This window comes from Malaclemys terrapin, chromosome 2 (genome assembly GCF_027887155.1).
Source record: "Malaclemys terrapin pileata isolate rMalTer1 chromosome 2, rMalTer1.hap1, whole genome shotgun sequence".
Lineage (NCBI taxonomy): Eukaryota > Metazoa > Chordata > Testudines > Emydidae > Malaclemys > Malaclemys terrapin.
The window spans coordinates 266,481,988-266,507,394 of NC_071506.1; the positions used below are offsets into that span (position 1 = coordinate 266,481,988).

The 25,407-nt window shown below is 41.1% G+C and overlaps 1 protein-coding gene across 1 annotated transcript in view; it reads left to right on the plus strand.

The window, feature by feature from the left end:
* PTPRN2 (protein tyrosine phosphatase receptor type N2) overlaps window positions 1–25,407 on the plus strand; it is a 970,322-nt gene that overhangs the window by 446,101 nt on the left and 498,814 nt on the right. Inside the window, exon 10 of the mRNA XM_054021089.1 lies at window positions 9,907–9,993. Coding sequence (XP_053877064.1) covers window positions 9,907–9,993 — 87 coding nt within the window. The remainder of the gene's footprint in view (window positions 1–9,906; window positions 9,994–25,407) is intronic.

Here is a 25,407-nt window from a genome sequence, read left to right on the forward strand (position 1 = left end):
ATAATCAAAATCAGGGTCTGTCAGACTAAGCTGGAGAGTAAATTCCAGAGGCAAGGACCCACCATTGGAAACATCCTGGCTAGTGCTGGGTGGGAAATAATTCTCCCATCCCACACATATTTTCAAGATTTAGAGTAATTTCCCATTCCATATTGGGACAAACCTGAGACCTTTCAGTGTTTTCCACAAGATGAGAGAGAGAGAGAGAGAGCATGCACGAGAACACACACGTTCATACAGTGTACCCTAGATAGCCAATAAGCTGGTGGTTAGGACAGCCACCAGAGATGTGGATTCAAGTCCCTATTCTAAATCAAACAGGCATATGAACTGTGGTCTCTCACCACAGTGAGAGGAGAGTGTGTCTCTCTTTTTCCCCTCCATCATGGAAATAAAAAACCTTCCCAATGAATCTGAGTTGAGTTGAAACTGATCCTTTCCTGAGAAAATATTTGTTTTGGACAAATCTGCATTTCTCAATGAAAAATTGTGTCTCAGAAAAATTCCCAACCAGCTCTAATCCAGACCCTGTACGAGCACATCCAGTGACTGTTAATTTGAGTGTCCCAAATGGAATATTATTGTTGTCACTTGAGCTGCTGGGGTAAAACACAAAGAGGAAGAGGATCGCTAAGGTATCCGTGACCCAAGCCATAAAGGACTTTATATATCCCTACCAACATCTTCAATTGGAAGTTGTTTACCTTTAATCTCAAATCATTCCCTATATGCTACTTTCATTGCATGGTGTGCTTAAGTGTATAGTAGAGGTTGGTTACCTAAGGTAACCATGCAACAAGTTTTGCATGTGGAGCTTCTATTTGGCAGTCATTTTTTTTACATTGTTATCCATGTGGAAAGTATACAACTGTTCCATTAAGACTCTTTCCAAGATTTCAGTTGAAAATACTGAATGCTAAATCTGAAAATTTAGTTAAGATTTCACTAGGGATTAGACAGACATGTAGGTTTAAGGAGTGTAATTCCCAATGTCAGGCTTATTTCTGTGCTGTAGGTTATTCCTCCTTTTTTTAGAAAATGATTCACGTGAACTTATCTGACAGAACTGAATGGATATCCATTACTGTGCTGCACTACGTTTCTTAAGAATGTATTGCAAGGGCACTGTGTACTGTTTGGGAAGGACAGCACATAATTTGAACAGTGGCACATGGGGATTTTAAGGCTCAGTAACTGGTTTTTGGAACACACTCGGCAACTCTGAGAAGGAAAAACGAATGAGAACAACTGCTTGTGAGGCTGACAACCTTACTGTGAGACACATATTTCTCTCCTTGGACTAGAGCAGGACTGGCAAGTATTAACAATTAAGCCATCTGTACAACTAGATCAAAAATTTTCTCCAAAAATGGACCAGTTTATGGGATCGTTTTCACAAGAGTTTTGGGAAATGCAGAAAATACATTTTTCATCTCTATTTTTTCTTCTCTTTTGCCATTACCCGGTAGCTTTTATTAGTAACTGAGTGTCATTCTGTGCTAGGCTGAGGGAACTGCCATGTTGCTCAATGGCTTTCCCTGCAGGACTCACCCCACTGCTTTTTTATGTATTTTCTTCCTGTTCTCTGACCAGAAATTGCAAACATACACTTGAACATATAATCATTAGATTCAGGCCAAAGAGATGTAATCTATCTTCTTCAAAGTAGCCTCTGCATATTCCCACTTCAGGGTGCACTGTTGAGCTTTGGGATCTTATAGAAATGTCCATTAGAATGTCACAACACCAAATATGTAATTAAGGCACCAAGCTGAACTAGGACTTGGATCAGGATCCGGCATTCAGCTCTGTTCTTTAAGTAATGGAGTCAGAGAAGATTTTGTAATGTTAAAAAATTTATCTTTTTTTTCAAGCCACACCTTACTTACTGGCTGCCTCTACACCATGCGCCCCACATCTGACCAAAGGGAATGTATACAATCCTTGTGGACTGCTATAAATGCTGCTCTTCACTCTTGTGACCACTGCAGAACTAACAGATCTGAGAGAAGGGTTGTATTCCTTATTCAGCATCAACTAAATAATGGTCTAAATTCCTCATAGGCTATGTCTACACTCTCACTTTTGTCGGTAAAACTTTTGTCAGTCAGGGGTGTGAAAAAACCCCATCCCTGACCAACATCCCTGGTTGCCAGAAGTTGGGAATGAGTGACTGGAGATGCTCTTCGGCTGACATAACTACTGTCGCTCATTCAGGGTGGTTTAATTATGCCAACGGGAGACCTCTCTCCCGTTGGCATAGAGCAGCTACACAGGAGACCGTACAGCAGCATAGCTGCAGTGGTACAGCCAGGGCCGGCTCCAGGCACCAGACGAGAAAGCACATGCCTGGGGCAGCACATTGTAAGGGGCGGCATGCTGGACAGTTTTGGGGCGGCCAGCCCAGCCCTGCAGGGGCACGAACTAAAGATCCCCACCGCTCACCGTGCCGCCGGGCTCCCCAGGATGCGCCACTCCCCGCTGCTTGCACCAGCCTCCGCCTCCTGCGCCGCTCTGCGCTCGGCCCGGCCGAGCCGCCTTTAAAGGAGCGGCTGAGCCAGCACCTCCTGAAGCCCCCGGGGGCTCTGCCTGCCCAGCCGGGACAGGCACCCCAAGGCCAGAGGGCTGCCCATGGGCGGAGGGAACGGGCGGGTGCCGTTTGTTTTTTTTTGCTTCGGCAGTCCGGCTGCCATTTTTTTTTCTTTTTTTTGTTTTTGCCTGGGGCGGCAAAAAAGCTAGAGTCGGCCCTGGGTACAGCTGTGCCGCTGTAAGGTCTTCAGTGGAGACATAGCCTCAGTTACATGTGTGTAATCCCATGTAAGGCGGGGAGGTTGCATGGATTATACTGAGGACATCATTTGGCTAGTATAAGATCATTTGGCTTTCTTGTGTTGGTGTATGAGAAGGAAATGGCCTGGTGTGACTGTGAGACACTTGCAAAACCAGAGGTCAGGAAAAAACTTTTTTTGTGTGTGTGTAAATTGAGCAGATTAGATGTGGAAGTCGTTGACAGAAAATGACAGTGGAAGTCTATGATGCCATTTTAGGCATGGAACTGCTCTTTAAAAATCAGGTTCTAACAGCGAGGGCTCTGTGTAAATGATTGCATCGTAGCGAGTGGTTGCTGTGTTTGCTGTGGTCTCTGTTTTTCTCTCATTTCAGTGTTCAGTACATTGTGTGGCAAAATTTCCAAAAGTGATTGCCTAATGTTAGGTTCCTTAATCCACATTCGGGAATCGAAATAGGTGGCCTGATTTTCAAAAGGGCTGAACAGGCAGCAGCTCCCATGAAAAGTTTCTGCGGCTTTATCAGGCCCTTTTCTAATTAAAATAGCATGATAGCCTGGTCCTGCTGTCCTTACTCAGACAAACCTCCTGGTGAAGTCAATGGGAGTTAATTAAAGTAAGTATTAGTTTTTCCTGAGCAAGTAGTTCTGGATTGGGCCCTGGATTTTTAAAATGACAAATGGGGATAGGGAGGTTTCTGCAAAGGGAGCTGTGATTAAGTCATGGTGCCAAATGATGCCACTGCAGTCTTGGTTTCAACAAAGAAGCCATTTCATCTGAGGGGATAATGTAACACCATCATATAATGTTTGCTATTTTGAATAGAAAAATGAGCTGCATGATGCAGCAGGTACAGCTATATGCCAGAGTTGTGTGCCTAATGATGTGAGGCTGGGAAGTGAGGAACAATAAAGAAAGTGGTGAAAGATTTTGGAAAGTGAAGACTCAGAGCCTGATTTTAAAAGAGTATAATCTATATTTATTTAACCCACGAGTAAAATGTATGTATTTCCTTATGCTCTTTATAACCTCATTGTTGTTAGCCCTTTAAACAAAGTACATTTTACAAATGATCTGAGATAGACTGTATAAGAACACTGACACTGGTTCAATATACATTTTTCGTTAGGTCTGTGACCTTTCAATTGAAAAATAATGTTTAAATTGCTGGTGACAGAAAGAGAAGGTGTTAGAGGATAATCCGATGGAAGTAAGGTGCTTTGTTTCAATAATGAAACACTGGTTTACACAGTAATGACCCTTGGGCAGGAGGGGGAATATAAGAAAATGGATGGTGATTTTTAGAGTTATTTATTAAACATACTACAAAATGCAGAATGGCTTTATATATAGCGAGCTATAAAGTATATATAGTATAGTCAATAGTTGTGTTTTATTCTGCTGCACTTTGCTTGCTCTCAAATCAGCCTTACAGCACAGCCTATATATTTGCAGATGATACCAAGCTGAAAGGCGTCAAAAACACTTTCCAGCTTGGTGTCATCTGCAACTATATAGGTGTTCTTATATATAAAAACAGAGTGGTGTGTGGGGTTGGCTCTCGAACAAGAGGCCTTGTGTACACTAGAGCAGGGGTGAGCAACCTGCAGCCCACAGGCCGCATGCAGCCCATCAGGTAATCTGCTGGCCGGGGCCGCCAGACAGTTGGTTTACTTTTGCACGGCTGACCGCAGCTCCCAGTGGCTGCAGTTCACCGTTCCTGTTGCTGCAGATTAAGCTCATTATTTCTTGTCCTGCCTTAATTGGATATGGAGAAGAATCGATCACCCTCCTTTTTTATAAAGTCCTTAACATATTTGAACACTTTTCAGCTTCCCGCCCCCTAGTCTTTTTTTCTTAAGACTTAATAAGCCCCATTTTAAAAAACTTTTTCTCATAGGTCATTTATATAATTTTTGTTGCTCTCTTCTGGCCTCTCTAAAATTTGTCCATGTTTTTCCTAAAATATGGTGTCCAGAACTGGACACTGTACTCCAGCTGAGGCCTCACAAGTGTTGAGTAGAGTGGGACAATTACCTCCCATGTATTACATTCAACACTTCTTGTTACTATACCCCAGAATGATATTAGCATTTTTGCACCTGCATGACATTGTTGACTCATTTTCAATTTGTGATCCATTATAACTCCCACCTAGCTAGTTATTCCCCAGTTTGTAGTTGTGTTCCTTCCTAAGTGAAGTATTTTGCACTTGTCTTTATTTAATTTCATCCTATTGAATTCAGACTAATACTCCAATTTGTCAAGGTTGTTTTGAAGTCTAATCCTGTCCTCAACCCCTCCCAGCGTGGTGTCATCTTCAGATTGTATAAACACATTCTCCACTCCATTATCTAAGTCATAAATGAAAATATTGAACAGTACCGGATGCAAGACTCACTCCTGTGGGATACCACTAGAAACGTCGTCCTGGTTTGACAGTGAACCATTGACAATTACTATTTGAGTACAGTCTTTCAACCAGTTGTGCACCCACCTTATAGCAATTTCATCTAGATCACCTTTCCCTTGTTTGCTTATGAGAATGTCATGTAGGGAACTGTATCAAAAGCCTTACTAAAGTCAAGATATATCACATCTACCCCCCTATCCACTAGGCCAGTCACCCTGTCAAAGAAGGAAATGAGGTCAGTTTGGCATGATTTGTTCTGGACAAATCCATGCTGGCTATTCCTTATAATCCTATTATCCTCTAGGTGCTTATAAATGGATTGTTTAATAATTTGTTCCAGTATCTTTTCAGGTATCCAAGTTAGGCTGATTGGTCTATAATTCTCTGAATCCTCTTTGTTCCTCTTTTTAAAGTATCCTTCTCCAGTCCTCTTTCCTTGCAGTTCTGTGTGTACTTGCTATTATAGCAAAAATCTACTTCCTGACACCAATCATCCCCCTAAATTTAAACCAGCATCTTTGGGAGGAAAGGATCTAATTAACACGTAAGCCCCTGAGTCACTTTAACAATCTACTTTCATGGTTATCTGTAAATAATCAGAGTTCTATCCACTGTCAGTCCTTGAAAGGTAAGGGTTTTTTATGAATAATCCATGGTACTTTTTTTTTTTTCTTGCAGAAGTGCTTATATTCTTTACTTTACTTTTACACAGGAACATCTCTGCCTTTTTCATGTAGAAGAACTCTAAGTTTATATGGTACCCTGAGGTGGTACGTCTGTCTGTGTGACAGGATGTCCCTTGAGCATTTTGGGTTAAGACTGTAGGAATGTGAAGAGAAGCTGAGTAATTCTATCCTAACCAAAGACCAAATGAGATATCCTGTTATTTAAATAGACATACCCTCTGGGCACTGTATGCAAAACACTGTAAATAAAAGTGCTCATTGCAGCCCAGTAGACAATACATAAAATGATGATGATTAATAAAAACTTGCAGGTGAAATCTTTCATTGAAATAAGAAAAAATAAAGTAGATCCTAGAAAATCTTTCTTTTTCTTTTTTTCCTTCTTGGCCTACATAAAGAAATCACCTTTAAGAGCATGCTTTTTTTCTCTATCACCCCCCTCCCTCCCCAAAGCCTTGAAGTAAAAATGTAAGGCCTGATCCTCTTCTCACTTGACTCTACTGCACTGGCTTCACTAGAATTGTTTCTGATTTACACTAGCATAAATGAGCTGACACTCATGCTTGTAAAATTTAATTATATGAACATTAGGGTTTAACAATGTTGAAAAGCACTGTTTAATCAAAATCCGTAAGAACATAACAGCCATACTGGGTCAGACCAAAGGTCCATCTAGCCCAGTATCCTCTCTTCCAACAATGGCCAATGCCAGGTCCCACAGAGGGAATGAACAGAACGGGTAATTACCAAATGATCCATCCCCTGTCGCCCATTCCCAGCTTCTGGCAAACAGAGGCTAGGGACACCATCCCTGTCCATCCTGGCTCTTAGCCATTGATGGACCTATCCTCCATGAATTTATGTAGTTCTTTGTTTAACCCTGTTATAGTCTTGACCTTCACAACATCCTCTGACAAGGAGTTCCACAGGTTGACCATGCATTGTGTGGAAAAAATACTTCCTTTTGTTTGTTTTAAACCTGCCTATTAATTTCATTTGGTGACCCCTAGTTCTTGTGTTATGAGCAGGAGTAAATAACACTTCCTTATTTACTTTCTCCACACCAGTCATGATTTTATAGACCTCTATCATATCCTCCCTTAGTCTTCTTTTTTCCAGGCTGAAAAGTCCCAATCTTATTAATCTCTTCTCATATGGCAGCCATTCCATACCGCTAATCATTTTTGTTGCCCTTTTCTGAACATTTTCCAATATATCTTTTTTGAGACAGGGTGACCACATCTACATGTAGTATTCTAGATGTGGGCATACCATGGACTTATATAGAGGCAATATGATATTTTCTGTTTTATTATCTATCCCTTTCTCAATGATTCCCAACATTCTGTTTGGTTTTTTGACTGCTGCTGCACATTGAGTGGATGTTTTCAGAGAACTATCCACAATGACTCCAAGATCTCTTTTTTGAGTGGTAACAGACAATTTAGACCCCATCATTTTATATAGTTGGGATTATGTTTTCCAATGTTCATTACTTTGCATTTATCAACATTAAATTTCATCTACCATTTTGTTGCCTAGTCACCCAGTTTTGAGAGATCCTTTTGTAGGTCTTCGCAGTTTGCCTGGGACTTAACTATCTTGATTAGTTTTGTATCCTCTGCAATTTTTGCCATTTATCTGTTTACTCCTTTTTCCAGATCATTTATGAACATGTTGAATAGGACTGGTCCCAGTAGAGACCCCTAGGGGACACCAATATTTACCTCTCTCCATTCTGAAAACTGACCGTTTATTCCTACCCTTTGTTTCCTATGTTTTAACTAGTTACCAATCCATGAGAGGACCTTCCCTCTTATCCCATGACAGCTCATTTTGCTTAAAAGCCTTTGGTGAGGAACCTTGTCAAAGGCTTTCTGAAAATCTAAGTACACTATATCCACTGGATCCCCCTTGTCCAATGCTTGTTGACCCCCTCAAAGAATTCTAGTAGATTGGTGAGGCATGATTTCCCTTTACAAAAACCACGTTGGCTCTTCCCCAACAAATTAAGTTCATCTATGTGTCTGATAATTTTGTTATTATAGTTTCAACCAATTTGCCCGGTACTGAAGTCAGGTTTACTGGTTTGTAATTGCCAGGATCGCCTCTGGAGCCCTTTTTAAAAATTGGTGTCACATTAGCTATCCTTCAGTCATTTGTACAGAAGCTGATTTAAATGATAGGTTACAGACTGCAGTTAGAGTCCTGCAATTTCACATTTGAGTTCCTTCAGAACTCTTGGGTGAATACCATCTGATCCTGGTGACTTACTACTGTTTAGTTTTATCAATTTGTTCTAAAACCTCCTCCAATGACACCTCAATCTGGGACAGTTCCTCAGATTTGTCACCTAAAAAGAATGGCTTAGGTTTGGGACTTTCCCTCACATCCTCAGCCGTGAAGACTGATGCAAAGAATTCATTTAGTTTCTTTGCAATGGCCTAATCATCCTTGAGTGCTCCTTTAGCATGTCAATCGTCCAGTGGCCCCACTGGTTGTTTAACAGGTTTCCTGCTTCTGATGTACTTAACAAATTTTTTTGCTATTACTTTATGAGTCTTTGGCTAGCTGTTCTTCAGATTCTTTTTTGGCCTTCCTTTATATATGTATATTTTTCCATTTAGTTTGTCAGAATTCATGCTCCTTTCTATTTTCCTCACTAAGATTTAACTTTCACTTTTTAAAGGATGCTTTTTTTTGCCTCTCACTGCTTCTTTTACTTTGTTGTTTAGTCATGGTGGCACTTTTTTTGTTATCTTCTATGTTTTTTAATTTGGGGAATACATTTAAGTTAAGCCTCTATTATGGTGTCTTTAAAAGTTTCCCTATAGCTTGTAGGGATTTCACTTTTGGTGCTGTACCTTTTCATTTCTGTTTAACTAACCTCCACATTTCTGTGTGGTTCCCTTTCTGAAATTAAATTAAATGTTACAGTGTTGGACTGCTCTGGTGTTTTCCCCACCACAGGGATGTTAAATTTAATTATATTATTGTCACTATTACCAAGTAGTCCAGCTATATTCACCTCTTGGACCAGATCCTTTGCTCCACTTAGGACTAAATCAAGAATTGCCTCTCCTCTTGTGTGTTCCAGGACTAGCTGCTCCAAGAAGCAGTCATTTAAGGTGTCAAGAAACTTGTAAGTCCCCATCCAGATAGGAACACTGCTGTCAATACATCACAGACAGAAAATGTAATGTTTGCGATACATCTTTAGAGTTATAAGAAAGCCTAAAGAACTTTTAACTAATAACCTGAAACTTTTTAGAAATGAAAATTTTGCATATAGCTAAATGCTTTCTTAAATGATAACACTGCACATGTGATATGCTTGATTGCAACTTGTTTTCTAAATTAAAAATGTAAATGTGGCATTGAGAAAATTTAAAAAGATTGAAGGCAGGTTATGTCAGCAGTGCACACACACACACACACACACACACACACACACACACACACACACACACACACACCAAAGAGTCTTCCATCTATCTAATCAGCCTCTCCTGCTCTGTGGGCCTATCTCAATTGTTTACTTTCAAATCCATAATATTTTTGCATCCTTTCCCTGGGTCAGGATTCATTTAAAAAAACTAATGGATTTAAAAATATGCTTTTCCCTTGTCCATTTGATACTGAGCCCTGCAATTTGACTTTCATTGTTTGTTTCCATCCTTGCCTCGCCAATCCTTTTCACTCTTTCTTTCTTTTTACTTTATTACATTTTTTATTGAGGCTTGAGATGAACCGGTCACTGCATCATGGGCCCATTACACTTCCTAACAATTCCATTTACACCTTATTGTTTGTCTTATTGCTGGAAAATTCAGGTGATTCATCATGCCTGAAGAAGCACCTGATCCCAATTCCCTTGATATCACAATTGCTATGTGACAGGAATACTGTAAGCAGTGATTTTCAGACCCTGACAGGCCAAGGTGATAACTCTTCGGGGACTTTTAGCCTATTGATGAGTTCCATTTTCATAATGCTGTGTTTTCTTGCTTCCTTTCAACAGCCCACTGAATGAGGAAAAGGGTTTGGAGTTAATAAAGGATGTGGCAGATCTCCTGAAGCTGCAGATGAGTGACTTTGACGATGTCAAGTATGTATATGGTGCTCATCCCTTCTATTTTATATGTTTTTTCATTGTTATGCTTTAGTATATATTTTCTTAAGGAAATAGCTAATTTTTTATCATCAAAATTCATCACATGGAGAGAGAGGGGAGGGTTGGGGGGGAGGGAGAATATCCTGGCATTCTTTACCAAGTTTTGTATACAGTTAGCAATAGCATACTTAATAAAAATGCTCTGATGCAGTCTCCAAAAGATCTCCATATTACCACTAGTGTAAGGTAAAAGGAAAAATTATAATCTTCAGAGCGCTGTATATACATTAACTAACCTTCACCGTACCCATGTAAGATAAGTATTGTAAGGGTTATTATACTCAGTTTCATAGAAGAGGAGGTAGTGTCTAAGGCTACATCTACACTACGGGGGGGGGGTCGATTTAAGATACGCAAATTCAGCTACGCGAATAGCGTAGCTGAATTAGACGTATCGCAGCCGACTTACCCCACTGTAGGGACGGCGGCAAAATCGACCTCTGCGGCTTCCCGTCGATGGCGCTTACTCCCACCTCCGCTGGTGGAGTAAGATCCCCGAGAGGTCGATTTCTACCCGTCGATTCAGGCGGGTAGTGTAGACCCAGCCTAAGGTAGAGTGGAACTCAGGGGTTTCTGACTTTGAGTTTTGTGCTTGGAACACTAGATTATGTCTCCTTCAGGAGTCCATCCTTGTTTAAACATTGTTTTACTTTTCTACGTTTCACACTGACTAATTATATGTATGTTCATCTGGTAAATTGGACAGGTAGTGACTTGACCAATCTGGTACAATGAAGATATTGCTTAAATTTTCTAAGGTGGAAATGTTTGCACAGGAACTATAGCTCCTCCATGAGAGAAAGTTTAAAAAACAGTACTGAACAGAATTTAATAGAGAACTAATTAGGGCATAAAGGTTAGTTCATGGGAGGATTTGATAGCTTTCAGAGAAATTCTGACATGGGAGACAATATTTGGGAGTTTTTTGATAGTCTCTGTAACTCTTCTGCCAGGTGTTGTCGGCAGTAGAAATGGTCAGGTTTAATTTTCTAGAAGTTTCCTTAAAGACTTAACTAACACTGGCTTAAGCCCTCATGCAGAAATCTGGGAACCTACATAAATCATCCTGGCTGCCCCTTATGAGCAGTTTTTCCACACTTGCAAGCGCTGAGTCCAGAGGTTACAACAAGGAGAACTTTGGGGGTGGAGAGGGGGAGGTACACAACACAATGAGTTGGTAAAACCACCAAGTAACAAATTCTATGATGTAAGACTCTCACCTCCCAGGATGTCTTAAAGGTACCTACCTTGGTCCTTCTTTGGCCATTATGAGTGACTAATGTGCTCTGGCCACTTCCTACCACCTCAGCTCTCTGCTCACAGTTAGCTATCCTGGATTGGAGAAATCCAAGGACTCTATTAGGTTGCGGCTGCCTGGGGGCTCCACTCCCTGACTCAGCTGGAGTGATTTCAGCTTTAATTGCTGGATAGAGAGGCCCACACCAGAGTCCCGTGGATAGACTGCTGCTCTGTCTGTGGTTTCAGTCCAAGCTGCCTACCTCTTCCACTGCTCTGTGCCATCCATCCCCTCAGAGGTGCTACTGCCACTGCTGTTCTGCATCATCTGTTGCCACAAAGCTGCCACTGCTGCCTTGAAGCTGCCTAGACTCTGTACTGTTCAGCAGTCTCAGCTCAACTCTCAGGATGAGTTCAGTGGTGTCTGGGACATTTGACAGAGTCCTCATCAGCAGAGAAGCCCCTCCAGCAGCTGTCAGGAGCCTTTTCCCTCTCTTCCTCCTTTACCTCTGTCCATGCTCCCTTACTCAACTGCCCCTGACTGCAATCTCGGTCAGGGTGACCTCAGGCACATTCAATGTCTTGTCCTTGTATTCCCCAACAAGGTCTGTTGCATTTAATTGCTCCTAAAGGCAAAACTAAACTGCATTTTATTCAGAATGCACCACACCATCATATAATATACAAATGAAGCCTGACACATTCAGTCAATTCTCCTTGCCCTCTGACTGATGCCAGCAGAGATCTCCCTCGCCAGTGAAGTCCCTTCCTATCTGCGGATCTTAAGTTGCTGTGGGCTGTTCTTCTCCCATTTCACCAACAAATGACAATGATGAGCTCCCTTCTCTCTAAAGCTTCAGGCCACAAGCTTTACATCTGGAAGGATGTGGTAGGTGCTCATTTGTAGTGGGACTCAGGGACTGACTGCTTTTAGCCCCTTAATTGTGTTGCTGCACTGCAGTAGCCTCCTCAATCTTTCCTGTTGTTGCCCTCACTCTGTCTATATGTGATGGTACCAGTAAATGCCATTAGTTTTCTGGTGCTATACCTTCGATTTACATGTATCTCGCTGGCCAGCTAATTTACCCTACATTGCCATTGTCAAGGCTGTATCCCCACTTTGAACTTTAGGGTACAAATGTAGGGGCCTGCATGAAAACTTCTACGCTTAACTACCAGCTTAGCTCTGGTTCCGCTGCCACCATTTCAATGGATTCCCTCCCTGGGAAGCCTTGAAAAACCTTCACCAATTCCCTGGTGAATACAGATCCAAACCCCTTGGATCTTAAAACAAGGAGAAATTAACCATTCCCCCTCCTTCCTCCCACCAACTCCTGGTGAATACAGTTCCAACCCCCCTGGGATCTAAAACAAGGAGAAATTAACCATCCGCCGTCCTTCCTCCCACCAACTCCTGGTGAATCAAGATCCAAACCCCTTGGATCTTAAAACAAGGACAAATCAATCAGGTTCTTAAAAAGAAGGCTTTTAATTAAAGAAAAAAAGTAAAAATCATCTATGTAAAATCAGTATGGAAATTAACCTTACAGGGTAATCAAACTTAAAGAGCTCAGAGGACTCCCCTCTAGTCTCAGGTTCAAAGTACAGCAAACAAAGATAAACACTCTAGTAAAAGGTACATTTACAAGTTGAAAAAACAAAGGAAAACTAACACGCCTTGCCTGGCTATTTACTTACAAGTTTGAAATAGGAGAGACTTGTTTAGAAAGATGTGGAGAACCTGGATTGATGTCTGGTCCCTCTCAGTCCCGAGAGCGAACACACTCCCAAACAAAGAACACAAACAAAAACCTTCCCCCCCCCCAAGATTTGAAAGTATCTTGTCCCCTTATTGGTCCTTTAGGTCAGATGCCAGCCAGGTTACCTGAGCTTCTTAACCCTTTACAGGGAAAAGGATTTTGGAGTCTCTGGCCAGGAGGGATTTTATAGTACTGTACACAGGACAGCTGTTACCCTTCCCTTTATTGTTATGACAGCCATATATCTCATTTAATCTCTGTGGTCGTTCTAGCACATGCCAAGAGAAGGATTCATAGATTCCAAGGCTAGAAGGGAGCATTGTGATTATCTAGTTTGACCTCCTGTATAACATAGACCATAGAACTTTCCCCAAAATAATTATTTTGGAACTAGAATGTATCTTTAAAAAAGATCCGATCTTGATCTAAACATTGCCAGTGGTGGAGAATCTGCACCTATGGTTCCTATGGTTAATTATCCTCTCTGTCAAAAATGTATGCCTTTTTTCCAGTCTGAATTGGTTTAGTTTCAACTTCCAGCCATTGGAACATTTTATATCTTTCTCTGCCAGATTGAAGAGCCCATTATTAAATATTTTTTCTCCATGTAGATACTTACAGAGTGTTGTCAAGTCGCCCCTTAACCTTTTTTTTCTTTTTCTTGTTTTTTTTGTTAAGCTAAATAGATTGAGCTCCTTAAGTCTATAATTATAAGGCATGTTTTTTAATCCTTTTATCATTTTCATGGCTCTTCTCTGAACCCTTTCCAATTTATCAACATCCTTCTTGAATTGTGGGCAAAAGAACTGGATATAGCATTCCAGCAGTGGTCATACTTTGCCAAATACAGAGGTAAAATAAATTCTCTACTCCTACTCCAGATTCCCCTGTTTATGCATCCCACGATTGCATTAGCTCTGTTGGCTACAGAGTCACATTAGCAGCTCATGTTCAGATACTTATCCACCATGACTCACAAATCTTTTACAGAGTCACAGCTTCCCAGGATAGAATCCCCCATCCTGTAAGTAAGTATATCTTACAACTCCTAGTATTCACCTTGATTTTCTAGTCAAAAACTTTTTATTGTCATTTGCTTTGTTGGGAAAAAATATCTTCTTCCATCAGAAACAGAGCCCTATACACAAACTCGTACTACTCCTGGTCAGTTTCCAATTGGGGTTAGCAGGGAACATATAGAAAACTGGACAGTATAAAAACAAGACCACACAGGCACCTTTATTGCACTGTGAGGGACATGAGTTTGAACGAGTGAAAGTGGCTTAAAGTTTTCCAAAAAGGAAAAAATGTTTCAGGGAAAATTTAATCAATTAAGAAATTTAATAAAATTTCTCCATGTTTTCCAAAGTTTCAGCAACTTGCAAGCAGGAAAATTTTGTTGAAAATAGCTTTCTCAACAGCTGTTTCACTCTACTTGCTTATAATGTCATCAGAATTGTAGAATGTCTCTATATAGCTTTCCATCATAGTTTTCTTGAATTCCATTCTTTGCATTTAACAGATGAGTAAAAATTATTGCAAATTAATAGCTTACCAGATTTATTTCCCAAACGGATAGCACTACTAGTGCATTGTATGTAAAAATTTTTTGAAGCTAAATTACTTATAAACACCTCAGAAGTGGCAGTCATATTGGACCTTCCTCACAGGGCCGGCTCTAGGCACCAGCAAAACAAGCTGGTGCTTGGGGCGGCATGGCCGGCGCCAGAATGCCGCCCCTAAAAATGTGCCCCGGCCGCCCTAGCTCACCTCCGCTGCTGCTGCCACGGCGCACGAAACAGCTGATTCGCGCGCCGCTACTCACCCTCCCTCCCAGGCTCTCAAACCTGGGAGGGAGGGGGAGCAGCGGCACGCGAATCAGCTGTTTCGCGCGTCACGGCGGCTCGGGGTCTCCCCCTCCCTTCCAGGCTCTCAAACCTAGGAGGGAGGGGGAGATCCCGAGCGGCTGGTTCACGCGCCGCTGCTCCCCCTCCGTCCCAGGCTTGGGAGCCTGGGAGGGAGGGGGAGAAGCGGCGCCCGCGCCGCGGCCACTCGGAGTCTCCCCCTCCCTCCCAGGCTCTCAAACCTGGAAGGGAGGGGGAGACTCCGAGTGGCCGCGGCGCGGCTCCGCTTCTCCCCCTCCCTCCCTCCTAGGCTTGAGAGCCTGGGGGGAGGAGGCAGGGCTGGGGATTTGGGGAAGGGGCGGAGTTGAGGCGGGGCCGGGGGTGGGGTAATTAAATAAGGGGGGGGCGGCCAAAATTGTTTTTGCTTTGGGCGGCAAAAATCCTAGAGCCGGTCCTGCTTCCTCAGAAGGTGAAAGTCCACTCATTTGTTCATGAAGCAGTAAAAGGTTTACTTTAATTGCTTATGGACTATTTTACCTACAGTTAGCTTTTTTTAAAAATGAAAAAATAAGCTTTAAAATTTCAAAAATGGCTGCAATTACTGTCTTCTGGAGGAAATTCAAGCTAGAGGCTAGGAGTGACATATGATAGGCCAGTGTCTGTCACACTTGTTAAGAGACAATGCCATGGGCCAAGTTCTCTGCTGGTGTCAATGAGTGCTGCCTCATTGACTTCACCCATTTACCAGTAGAACACTCACACTTACCAAGCTAATTATTAGCCCCCAAAAAGCCTTTAGGTGATTGATTATCACTGTTTCAATCACAACTAAATTGTAATTGGCAGACCATATATTGGTGCTAGTGAAACATAGTGTTCTAATGATATAGCCATAAACAATCTCTCTTTTTTTTTGGTCCTGTCATTGAGCTGATATGTAGCTAGAGGACTAGATATAGCTATATAGTAAAATGTAGCTATTTTAAAATATAAACTCAGATGCCAAATAGGAGAGAGCACCTTATTTCCATTAACCACAACACATTTAAAATTAAATCAGTTCTGCGCTTTATTTTAATAATGTCTATAACCTAGGGGAGAAAAGAATGAAATCATTTCCCAAATCTTGGGTCACTGAGGAATAACATATAATACATTTATTTTATTAATCAAATTAGATGTTTTGGCCCAGGTTCAATTCTCATTAATGCTATGAGATTTGGATCTGGCCAATAGATAACACAGGGATAGATGCCTTAGAAAAATTCTATACTAAGCAAAGAACTTGTGCTTTATAAAGCATCTACTTTTGTGGCACTGCCATGGCCATTCTAAGAGAAATGTAAGAATTTGAAAGTATTGGTTAGTTTCTGAGTAACCTCACAGGGAGAGGCTTCAGGAAAGACTTGACTTGGTGATTACCCCTAATCCACCTTTGATATTTCCAAGTGCAAGGCTCAGGCTGCTCTGGAAGTATGGATTTTACTTAGTCTCAGCCACTGAGGGATTGCTTTTTTCATAGAGAAATGCTCAGCCACTAAAATTATGTTTTTTTCACGAACACACTTGGCATTTCATCTTAACTTTCTTAACTTTTTCCCCCCAGATGCAAGTAGGGACTGGGGCGTGGGAGATCAGGCCTAATGGTTAGAGTCAGGAGTGTGGAACCGGAGCCGGGATCAAAGTCAAAGGCCAAGCCAAGAGTCAGAGCCAGTGAGATACCAAGCCAAAGGTCAGAGCTGGAGTTAGGAGTCAAGCCTGGAATCAGCGTCAGGGGTAGAGCATAGGAGCGGGACCTGGAGTAAGGTAGGAAAGCAGGAACTGGGAGCAGATGGGGGTCTGGGATGAGGAGGGAAGGGCCAGGACCAGGTTGGGAGGCAGGAACCAGGAGTCAGGCAAGTAGGCAGAGACCATAGTAACGGGCAGTCAGGGATTTGTTTGTTGTTCAGACAACTTCCTGTGCCTCTTTCTGGATTAAATAGAGCGTCCCAGCCAACTGGTGGGGCTGGATGTCTCCCCCAGTCAGGAGTTTCATGGGCAGGGCTCTTTGTGAGCTAGAGCTTCGTTAGCCCTCTTCTCTTCTGGTTGAAGTAAGCTGCTGTGTGTTGGTCCTGGTCTGAGCACTGCTTGGGGACTTCTGGGCCTGGGTTTGATGCTTGCACCTGTTCCCTCTCTCCCCAGGCAGTTAGCAACTTTTAAAAAGAATGAAGTATGTAACCAAGTGGGAAACCATTCAGTAAGTCTGAGGTCAGTTGAAGGAGTTAGAAATAAAGTGGAAGTGGGGAGGCGTGTGACATATTTGGCTAATTCAGAGGCTGTCATGGTAACACAACATGTGAATAAAACTAGAACTGAAATTCTCTCTCTCTCTCTTCTCTCTCCCCAACATACTCTATGGTGTGATGGTGACAGCACTATTTCCTGTGTCAGAGAGCCTTAAAGTATTGTCAACTTTTTGGGGTAAACATAAGTTTTACTAATGAAAACTACAGGGTTAATGTCAAAGACCATGCACAAGCAGCATGTTTAATAAGAATTATTTCTGAGACGTGCACCATAGCAAATTTAAACAATCAGTTCTTCTAAGGGACCTGTAATCCAGAACTCTCAATTGTTTCATGTGCATTTTTCTGCAATGTAGTCATTTTGAAAGGATTATTTCACAGAGGCGATCTTATTGTTTTGTTGTTAGTTTTGCTTCTGAATATTTATAGTATGTGCCCATTTTTAGCTTTTCCCACTGTTCTGGAATTTGGTTGAGTGAACAGTTGCCTTTGCAGCCTATTCTCATGTTATTTCTTGATTAGTTGATGCAGGGTGGTAATCAGATTATTTTATCTTCTCTCTTTCACCGACATGCCAGTTTTAACTGAGGACCTGGGATCCTCAATATAGTCTCAGCTTGGCTCCTAGAGTGCACAGTTCACTGCTACACTTGATTTATTTTCAAGTTACATTGACATAAACTTTGCTCTCCCTGTGAAGCGGATGAGTGGGGATTTATTTGGGGAATACATAATCAGAAATGTTTCAACATTGTAAAAAGGATCCAACATGTTAGCTGTCACTTTCAGATACAGCCTGAATTTTTATGGAAGTACTAGTTATGCTTAATATGTTTTGTTAATGGTTATGTAGCTGTCAGATAAATTCCATTATTTCTTATTACATCATTAGAGACCATTAAAAGGATATTAACATGCTGATGTAATTATGCAAACAGACGTAAAATGACTATAGTTATGATTTTAAAATCTAATTATGGGTGTCCACAGCCTCTGGTGATTGATTGTGGACTGGTATAGTATGGATTGGAGTCAGGTGGGTGGTAATACCAGGAGGCATGGCATAAAAAAAGGGGGGAGAGGGGATGGATTCCACCACAATGGAACTGTAGCAATGACCTTTCTCCTGGAATTAGTTCTTCAGCCATCATCAGCTGAACTTATAGAAAAGGAATCTTATCAATGAAAATCCAAATACAATATTTTAAAAATGTAAAACCTACTAGGTCAACTGAGAGTGTAAAGCAGGGGTGGATGTAGCCTCCCAATTCAATGGGTGCATTATACTAAACTGATGACGGGGCATTGACCACCCACAGCACCATCCTCTGCCCTGGCATTGCAACCCTAATACTGGCCTGGGGAGGAGGGGCAACTCCCGGCATAGGGAGAGGGATGCTGAAGAACAAGCCTGCCCTTCACTCGCCCTGCAGTGGTGGCTCCTGTCCCATGGAGCTGAGCCTGGTTTCCTGCTCCAGGTGTTGTGACCTGGTGCATGGGGGCACAATGCCACTCGGGTTTGTCTGCGGGATGATTTCTGTGGGTGCAGTTGAACCCATGAGCCCATGATAAAACTGCCCCTAGTGTGATAGGAAGGATAGTCAGATTCTGTGACTTGAGCCATTGGATTATCACAAACACCATCTTCCTGGATTCTTCTGAGATAGACAGTGAGATTTACCTATGCCTATTTATTCAGCATTCTTATGTTTGAAATAATACCAAAGAAGCTGCTGAGGAGATTTCTTGCCATTAAACTACTGGATGCCCTTAAATGTGAAGGAAATAAAAGGGGATGACCATGTCTATGCATCTGATATAATAACACTCTATACCAGGGGTTGTGTAACATTTTCATGGTATGGGCCACATGTTAAAAGTGAGATTATCTGGTGGATACCATATCTTCCATTGGTGATCAAACATCATCCCTATGGCAGCTGCAAAAATTGCTTATATAGAAAAGTAACAGTAGGAAATTTTAGCTGTCTTTGAACTCTATAGAAAAAAGCTATTCATAATATCTTTTTCTTCATTTTATTTCTTTTTACCATCATTTATGTCCTTCTCTTTAAAGATTCCTTGCTACCTGGTCTTTTTCTTCCCCTGCACGTACTTCTCTGTTGTTTTGATCCTCCTCTCCCTTTGCACATTCTTCTTTGCTTCCATATCCTTGTTTCCCAGCGTGCCTAAACCCTGTTAGGGAGGTATCATCTCTCTTAGGTGTGTTGGTACCTTAAGTTGCATGCTCCCTGAATCTTGTTCTCTCTTAGACTACCAAGTGTGCCTGTTTTTGGTGTTGTATTTTGTGACATAACTGGGAATAAAACTGAAACCTCCCAAAGGTAGGGTACTGAATGGGTATCTGTCCATGCTCTTCCCTGAAATTTCATCTTGTCTCTTCACATTGATACCCAGGTGGTTCATCAACAGGGTTGGATCCTTTAGATCTACCACACAGACCTCTGCCAGTTGAGCTAATCAACTGATAGCAATAGTAGCTAATACCAATAGCAGGTTGCCATCCTCTTTGTGGACCAGCACCAGATGGGAATGAGACACACATTTTGCCGATGGGTTAGCTTGTTGACAGAAGAGGAATAGTGACATTCAGGAATCCTGAATTCCATTCTAGACTCTGGAGTGGTGTATGGTCAAGTGGGCAGAGACTTTTCTGTCCATTTCCCTCAAGCTTGATGCATTCTGCCATGTCCCTGTCCAAGTTCTGTCTCATCCCCACCCTACATTCCTTATCTACCCAATCACAGTCTCTACTCCTCAGGCTTATGATCTAAGCCCCAGTCTCCTTGCCCAGCCTATTCTCCCACTCCAGGCTCACTGAGTCCTATTCTTGCTTCCCACCCCACAACACCGAGTCTCTTGCCTTCCCAACACCTGGTCTCCTTGCCCAGCTACTCTGAGTTCCATTGTCAAGGCCCCTTGTCTAATCTGTCTCTTCTTCCCATTGGCTCCTATTTCCAGTCTCCGCCCCCCGCAGGCTCCTGAGCCAGTCTTAGTCTCCCTCCCCACTCCCTCTTTGTCCCTGTCTCTTCACCCAGTCCCAGTTCTCTCCCCATATCCTAGCTCCTTGTCAGACCTGTCTCTCTTCCCCATATGCCCCCATTCCTCCATTCTGGTGAGCACTCGGAGCTGTGAGAGGCTTGAGCATGTGCAGACTGCAATTTTTCAAAGGCTTATAATTTGGCTAAATTTGGATGGATTTTCATGTGGACAGCAAAGGCACGTCCCAAACACAAAAGGCCACCCCCTGCCAAATTTCAATTGCTACAAAGCAATGGGAGTGATAAAATATTTCAAAGAAAAGGTCTCAAGAATTTTTTAACATGGGCCAAACAGTGTATTTTTTCCTGTCCTTGCTATTGCAAACGGCTTAACTGTTTTGGCAGAAAATAAATAAATAAATAAATGGGGGGGTGTCACACAACTGGCATGTAAAATTTTAGCCCAAACTTAAAGTTTGGTAAAGTTATAAGCAACTGAAAACAGGGTGTTATAATGAAAGTGCCAGGCAACCTTAGTGACAGCCAGCGCTAACAGCCCCACCTATAATGAATTTGTATGTCGGCAGTTGTGTACTAATCATACTACATATAGATTTGATTCACTGTTTTGTCTTGTTCTCTTGCTAACACTTGAAAAACCCAATCAGCCATTTAATCAATATTCAGTCATCCAGAACCTAAACACTGGAGATCAGTGCTTCATGGTTTCACTTCATCATGCTGATAGATTATGACATGTGATACATGTATGCTCTAAATGTGAGCATCTCAGGAAATTACTGGTAACTTGAGAGACAAGATAGTGTGAAGCTGGTTTATTTAACCCAGTATGCAGATTTGAAGGGCAGTAACGGGGATGGTGATACTCTGGAATAGATAAACTGTTCTATGATGCACAATATTTTTGGGATCACATCTAGGCTCTGGTTGGTGTGTTCTCTCTTCCGAACAGCAATCAAAGGGAGCCTTTCTTTGTGATGTAGCATGCTGAGCCTCTTCTCCAACATATGTTATTCATCTACAGTGGGTGCATCTAAAAAGTTTATCCTATTTTGACAGATTTTACTAGTTTGAGAGAGATTCCCAAATCATACAATGTACATACTGTACTTTGAGGCGTCCCAGACCTTTTCACTTAGTGAGTTCTATGCTTTTCCTCTTCTCTACTGGCTCTTTTTTAAAGTGTTTTTTTTTTTGTAATAAAGCAGCTGAAACAAAACACAGCAAAACAAATCCTTATGAAAAGCTATAGAGAATAGAGTAAAAGCCATAGAAATTACCTATATCTCCTAAATCACAAAAAACGATAAAATTTCTGTTATCTGTGATGTTTAGTTTTACTTAAGAGGAGTTTTCTAATATTGTGTTTATGAACATAAATATTATGAACAGTCTTTTCTCTTTGGGCATATCTCATGTTGTTATAGTGTTTGTGCCTATTATTGGTAGATTGAATTAATATTTCCATGATACCACTTACATTCATTTGTACGTAACTTAAACAAATTTTTCATTTTCCACTGGTAACTTGGTCTCAGCACAGAGGTAAATTTTTTTTTTCAAAGCTTGGGGAACATTTCCTCTGCTTTTCTTTTCATGTAATAATCAAGCCAACAAACTAAAGTCCATTCTGTATAATCCTCTTAGAAATGCTGTATGTGTGAATAACACATAAATAATGGAACTAGTTTTGTTCAAATGTGACTTCTATGGATTTCAATAAGTCTTAAAATCAAACCATTTGAAGACTGTACATACTGTGCTGTATCACCGTATTCAAGCTTTTTATAAGAAATTCCATTTTGTTTTCTATTACATACTATATTATTTGACAATTCATTTATTATACAAAGAACTCAGGCATAAGCAGAAGGAGACAAAATTAGGGCTGAATTTTCAACTTTATCTGGGATTTGAGTGAGGGAGTGATTTCTCAATCTGAATGTTTCATTGATCTTGAGCTTTTTATTACCCCCCCATGAAATAATATATTTTGTGTTTATTACCTGATAGATTTACATAGAACCAACACCATTTTGCAGTCTTCACTATAACTTTTATTACTAGCGAAAGATATAATAGGCATATGTGAAAATAATTAGGAGGATTCTGGTCTGCAGCATTTAATAAATGCTGGGTGACAAAGCAAAAAGCCGTAACATTCAGGGAGACTCTTCGGTTATGTCTACACAGCAGCTGGGAGTGCACTTCCCACCTGGATAGACAGACGTGCGCTAGCTGTACTTGAGCAAGCATGTTAAAAATAGCAGTGTGGCTGCAGCAGCATGGGTGGCAGCTAACCACCCAAATACAAACCTGCCCAACCCCCTCTGTACATACTTGGATGTCTAGTGCAAGCTGCTGCATATGCCACCATGGCCACTCTGCTATTTTTAGCATGCTAGCTCAAGGAGAGCTAGTCTATATCTGTCTACCAACACCAGGAAGCCATCTCCCAGCCTCTTTGTAGATATACCCTTACAAGTGAAAATGGGCTAAGTTCATAGAATCATAGAAATGAAGGATTGGAAGGAACCTTTAGAAGTCATCTAATCCATCCTCCAGCGCTGAGGCAGAACCAGGTAAACCTAAACCATCCCTGACAGGTATTTGTCAAACCTGTTCTTAGAAACCTCCAGTGATGGGAATTCTACAGCCTCCCTGGGAATCCTATCCAAGAATTTAATTACCCTTATAATTAGAAAGTTTTCCCTAATATCTAACCTAAATGTCCCTTGCTACAGATTAAGCCCATTACTTCTTGTTTTACCTTCAGTGGACATAGAGAATAATTGATCACAGTCCTCCTTATAACAGACCGAACATATTTGAAGACTCTTATCCACTCCCCCCTCAGTCTTCTTTTCTCAAGATTCGACATGCCCTGTTTTTTAACCTCTCCTCATAGGTCAGGTTTTTTAAACCTTTTATCATTTTTGTTGCTCTCCTTTGGACTTTTTCCAGTTATTCTACATCTTTCTTAAAGTATACCGCCCAGAGTTGGACACAATACTCCAGCTGATGCCTTACCAGTACCGAGTAGAGCGGGATAATTACTTCCTGTATTTTACATTTGACACTTCCATTAATGAACCACAGAATGATATTCGCCTCTTTTGCAATTGCATCATATTTTTGACTCCCATTCAATCTGATAATTCCTAATGGTTCTAAGATTGCTTCAGCTAGTTCCTTAAGTACCCTAGGATGACTTTCATCAGGCCCTGCTGACTTAAATACATCTAACTTATCTAAATATTCTTTAACTTTATCTTTGCTTATTTTGGCTTACATGCCTCCCCCTTGTTAATAGTAATTGTGTTGAGCATCTTGTCACCATTTAAGTGAAGACTGAAGCAAAATAGGCATTAAACACCTCAGCCTCCTTGATGTTCAGTTGATCGTTCTCCTTCCCTGCTAAGTAAAGGACCTATGATTTCCTTTGTCTTTCTCTTGCTTCTAATGTATTTAAATAGCCTCTTCTTATTGATTTTTATGTCCCTTGCTAGTGTAACTCATTATGTGTCTTAGTCTTTCTGATTTTGTCCCTACATGCATGTGCTATTCTTTTGTACTCCTCCTTTGCAATTTGGCCACGTTTCCACTTTTTGTAGGATTCTCTTTTGATTTTCAGGTCATTAGAGGGCTCCTGTTGGAGTGATAGTGGCCTCTTCCTGTTCTTCCTATCTTTTCTTTGTATTAAAATAATCAGAAGTTGTGCCTTTAATATTGGCTCTGTGGGAAACTGCCAGTCCTCCTGAACTCCTTTGTCCCTTAGATTTTCTTCCCATGGGACCTTATCTACCAATTCTCTGAGTTTGTTAAAGTCTGGGGTTTTTTTGAAGTTCATCATCCTTAGTCTGCTGCTCTCACTCCTTTCTTTCCTTAGAATCATGAAATCTATCAGTTCATGATTACTTTCACCCCAGTTGACTTCTGTCTTCAGACTCACAATCAGTATCTTACTATTAGTCAGAGTCAAGTCTAAAATGTAAAATCTCCCATTACACCAGGTCTTATGTTTTGGATATTGTGTAATTTATTCTAAAAATGCCTCATCTACCTCCTTTTCCTGATTTGGTAGTCTATAATAGACCCCTATCATGATATAATACATATTTTCCCCATTTTATCTTTAGCCAGACACTTTCAACTGGTCTCATCTCTTTCTGGACCTCAGATCAAGTGTATATATTCTTGGTGTATAATACAGCACCTCCTCTCTTTTTTCGTTGCCTGTCATTCCTGAACAAGCTATACCCCTCTATATCAATATTCCAGTCATGAGATTTATCTCATCAAGTTTCTGTGATGCCAATTAAACCATAATCCATTTTATGTGCTAATACTTCCAGTTCTTCCTGTTTGTTCCTCATACTCCTTGCATTTGTGTATAGACATCTAAGATGTCGAGCAGATTCACCCACTGATTTCCCTCTTGTTGCTCCTATAACTGATGGATGATCAAGGTGCTAAAGGAGCACTCAGGGAAGACAAAGCTGTTTCAGATAAGTTAAATGGATTCTTTGCATCAGTCTTCACTGCAGAGTATGTGAGCGAGATTCCGACACCATAGCCATTTTTTTTAGACGAAAATTTGAGGAACTGTCCCAGATTGAGGTGTCAATAGAGGAGGTTTTGGAACAGATTGATACATTTAACAGTAATAAGTCACCAGGACCAGATGGTATTAACCCCATTGTTTTGAAAAAACTTTAATATGAAATTATAGAACGACTAACTGTGGTATGTATCTATCACTATCACTTAAATCAACCTTTGTACTAGATGACTAGAAGGTAGCTAATATAACATAATTTTAAAAAAAAGTTTCCAGAGGTGATCGTGGCAATTACAGGCCAGTAAGCCTAACTTCAGTACCAGGCAAAATTGGTTGAAACTATAGTAAAGAACAGAATTACCAGACAGATAAATGAACACGATTTGTAGGGGAAGCATCAACACAGCTTTTTTAAAGGAAAATCATGCCTCACATATCTATTAGATTTCAACAAGCAGATGGACAAGGGTGATCCAGTTGATATAGTGTACCTGGACTTTCAGAATGTCTTTGACAAGGTCTCACACCAAAGGCTCTTAAGGAAAGTAAGCAGTCATGAGATAAGAGGGAAGGTCCTCTCATGAGGAACAATTTGGCAGATGAAAATCAATGTTGACAAATGCAAAGTATTGCACTTTG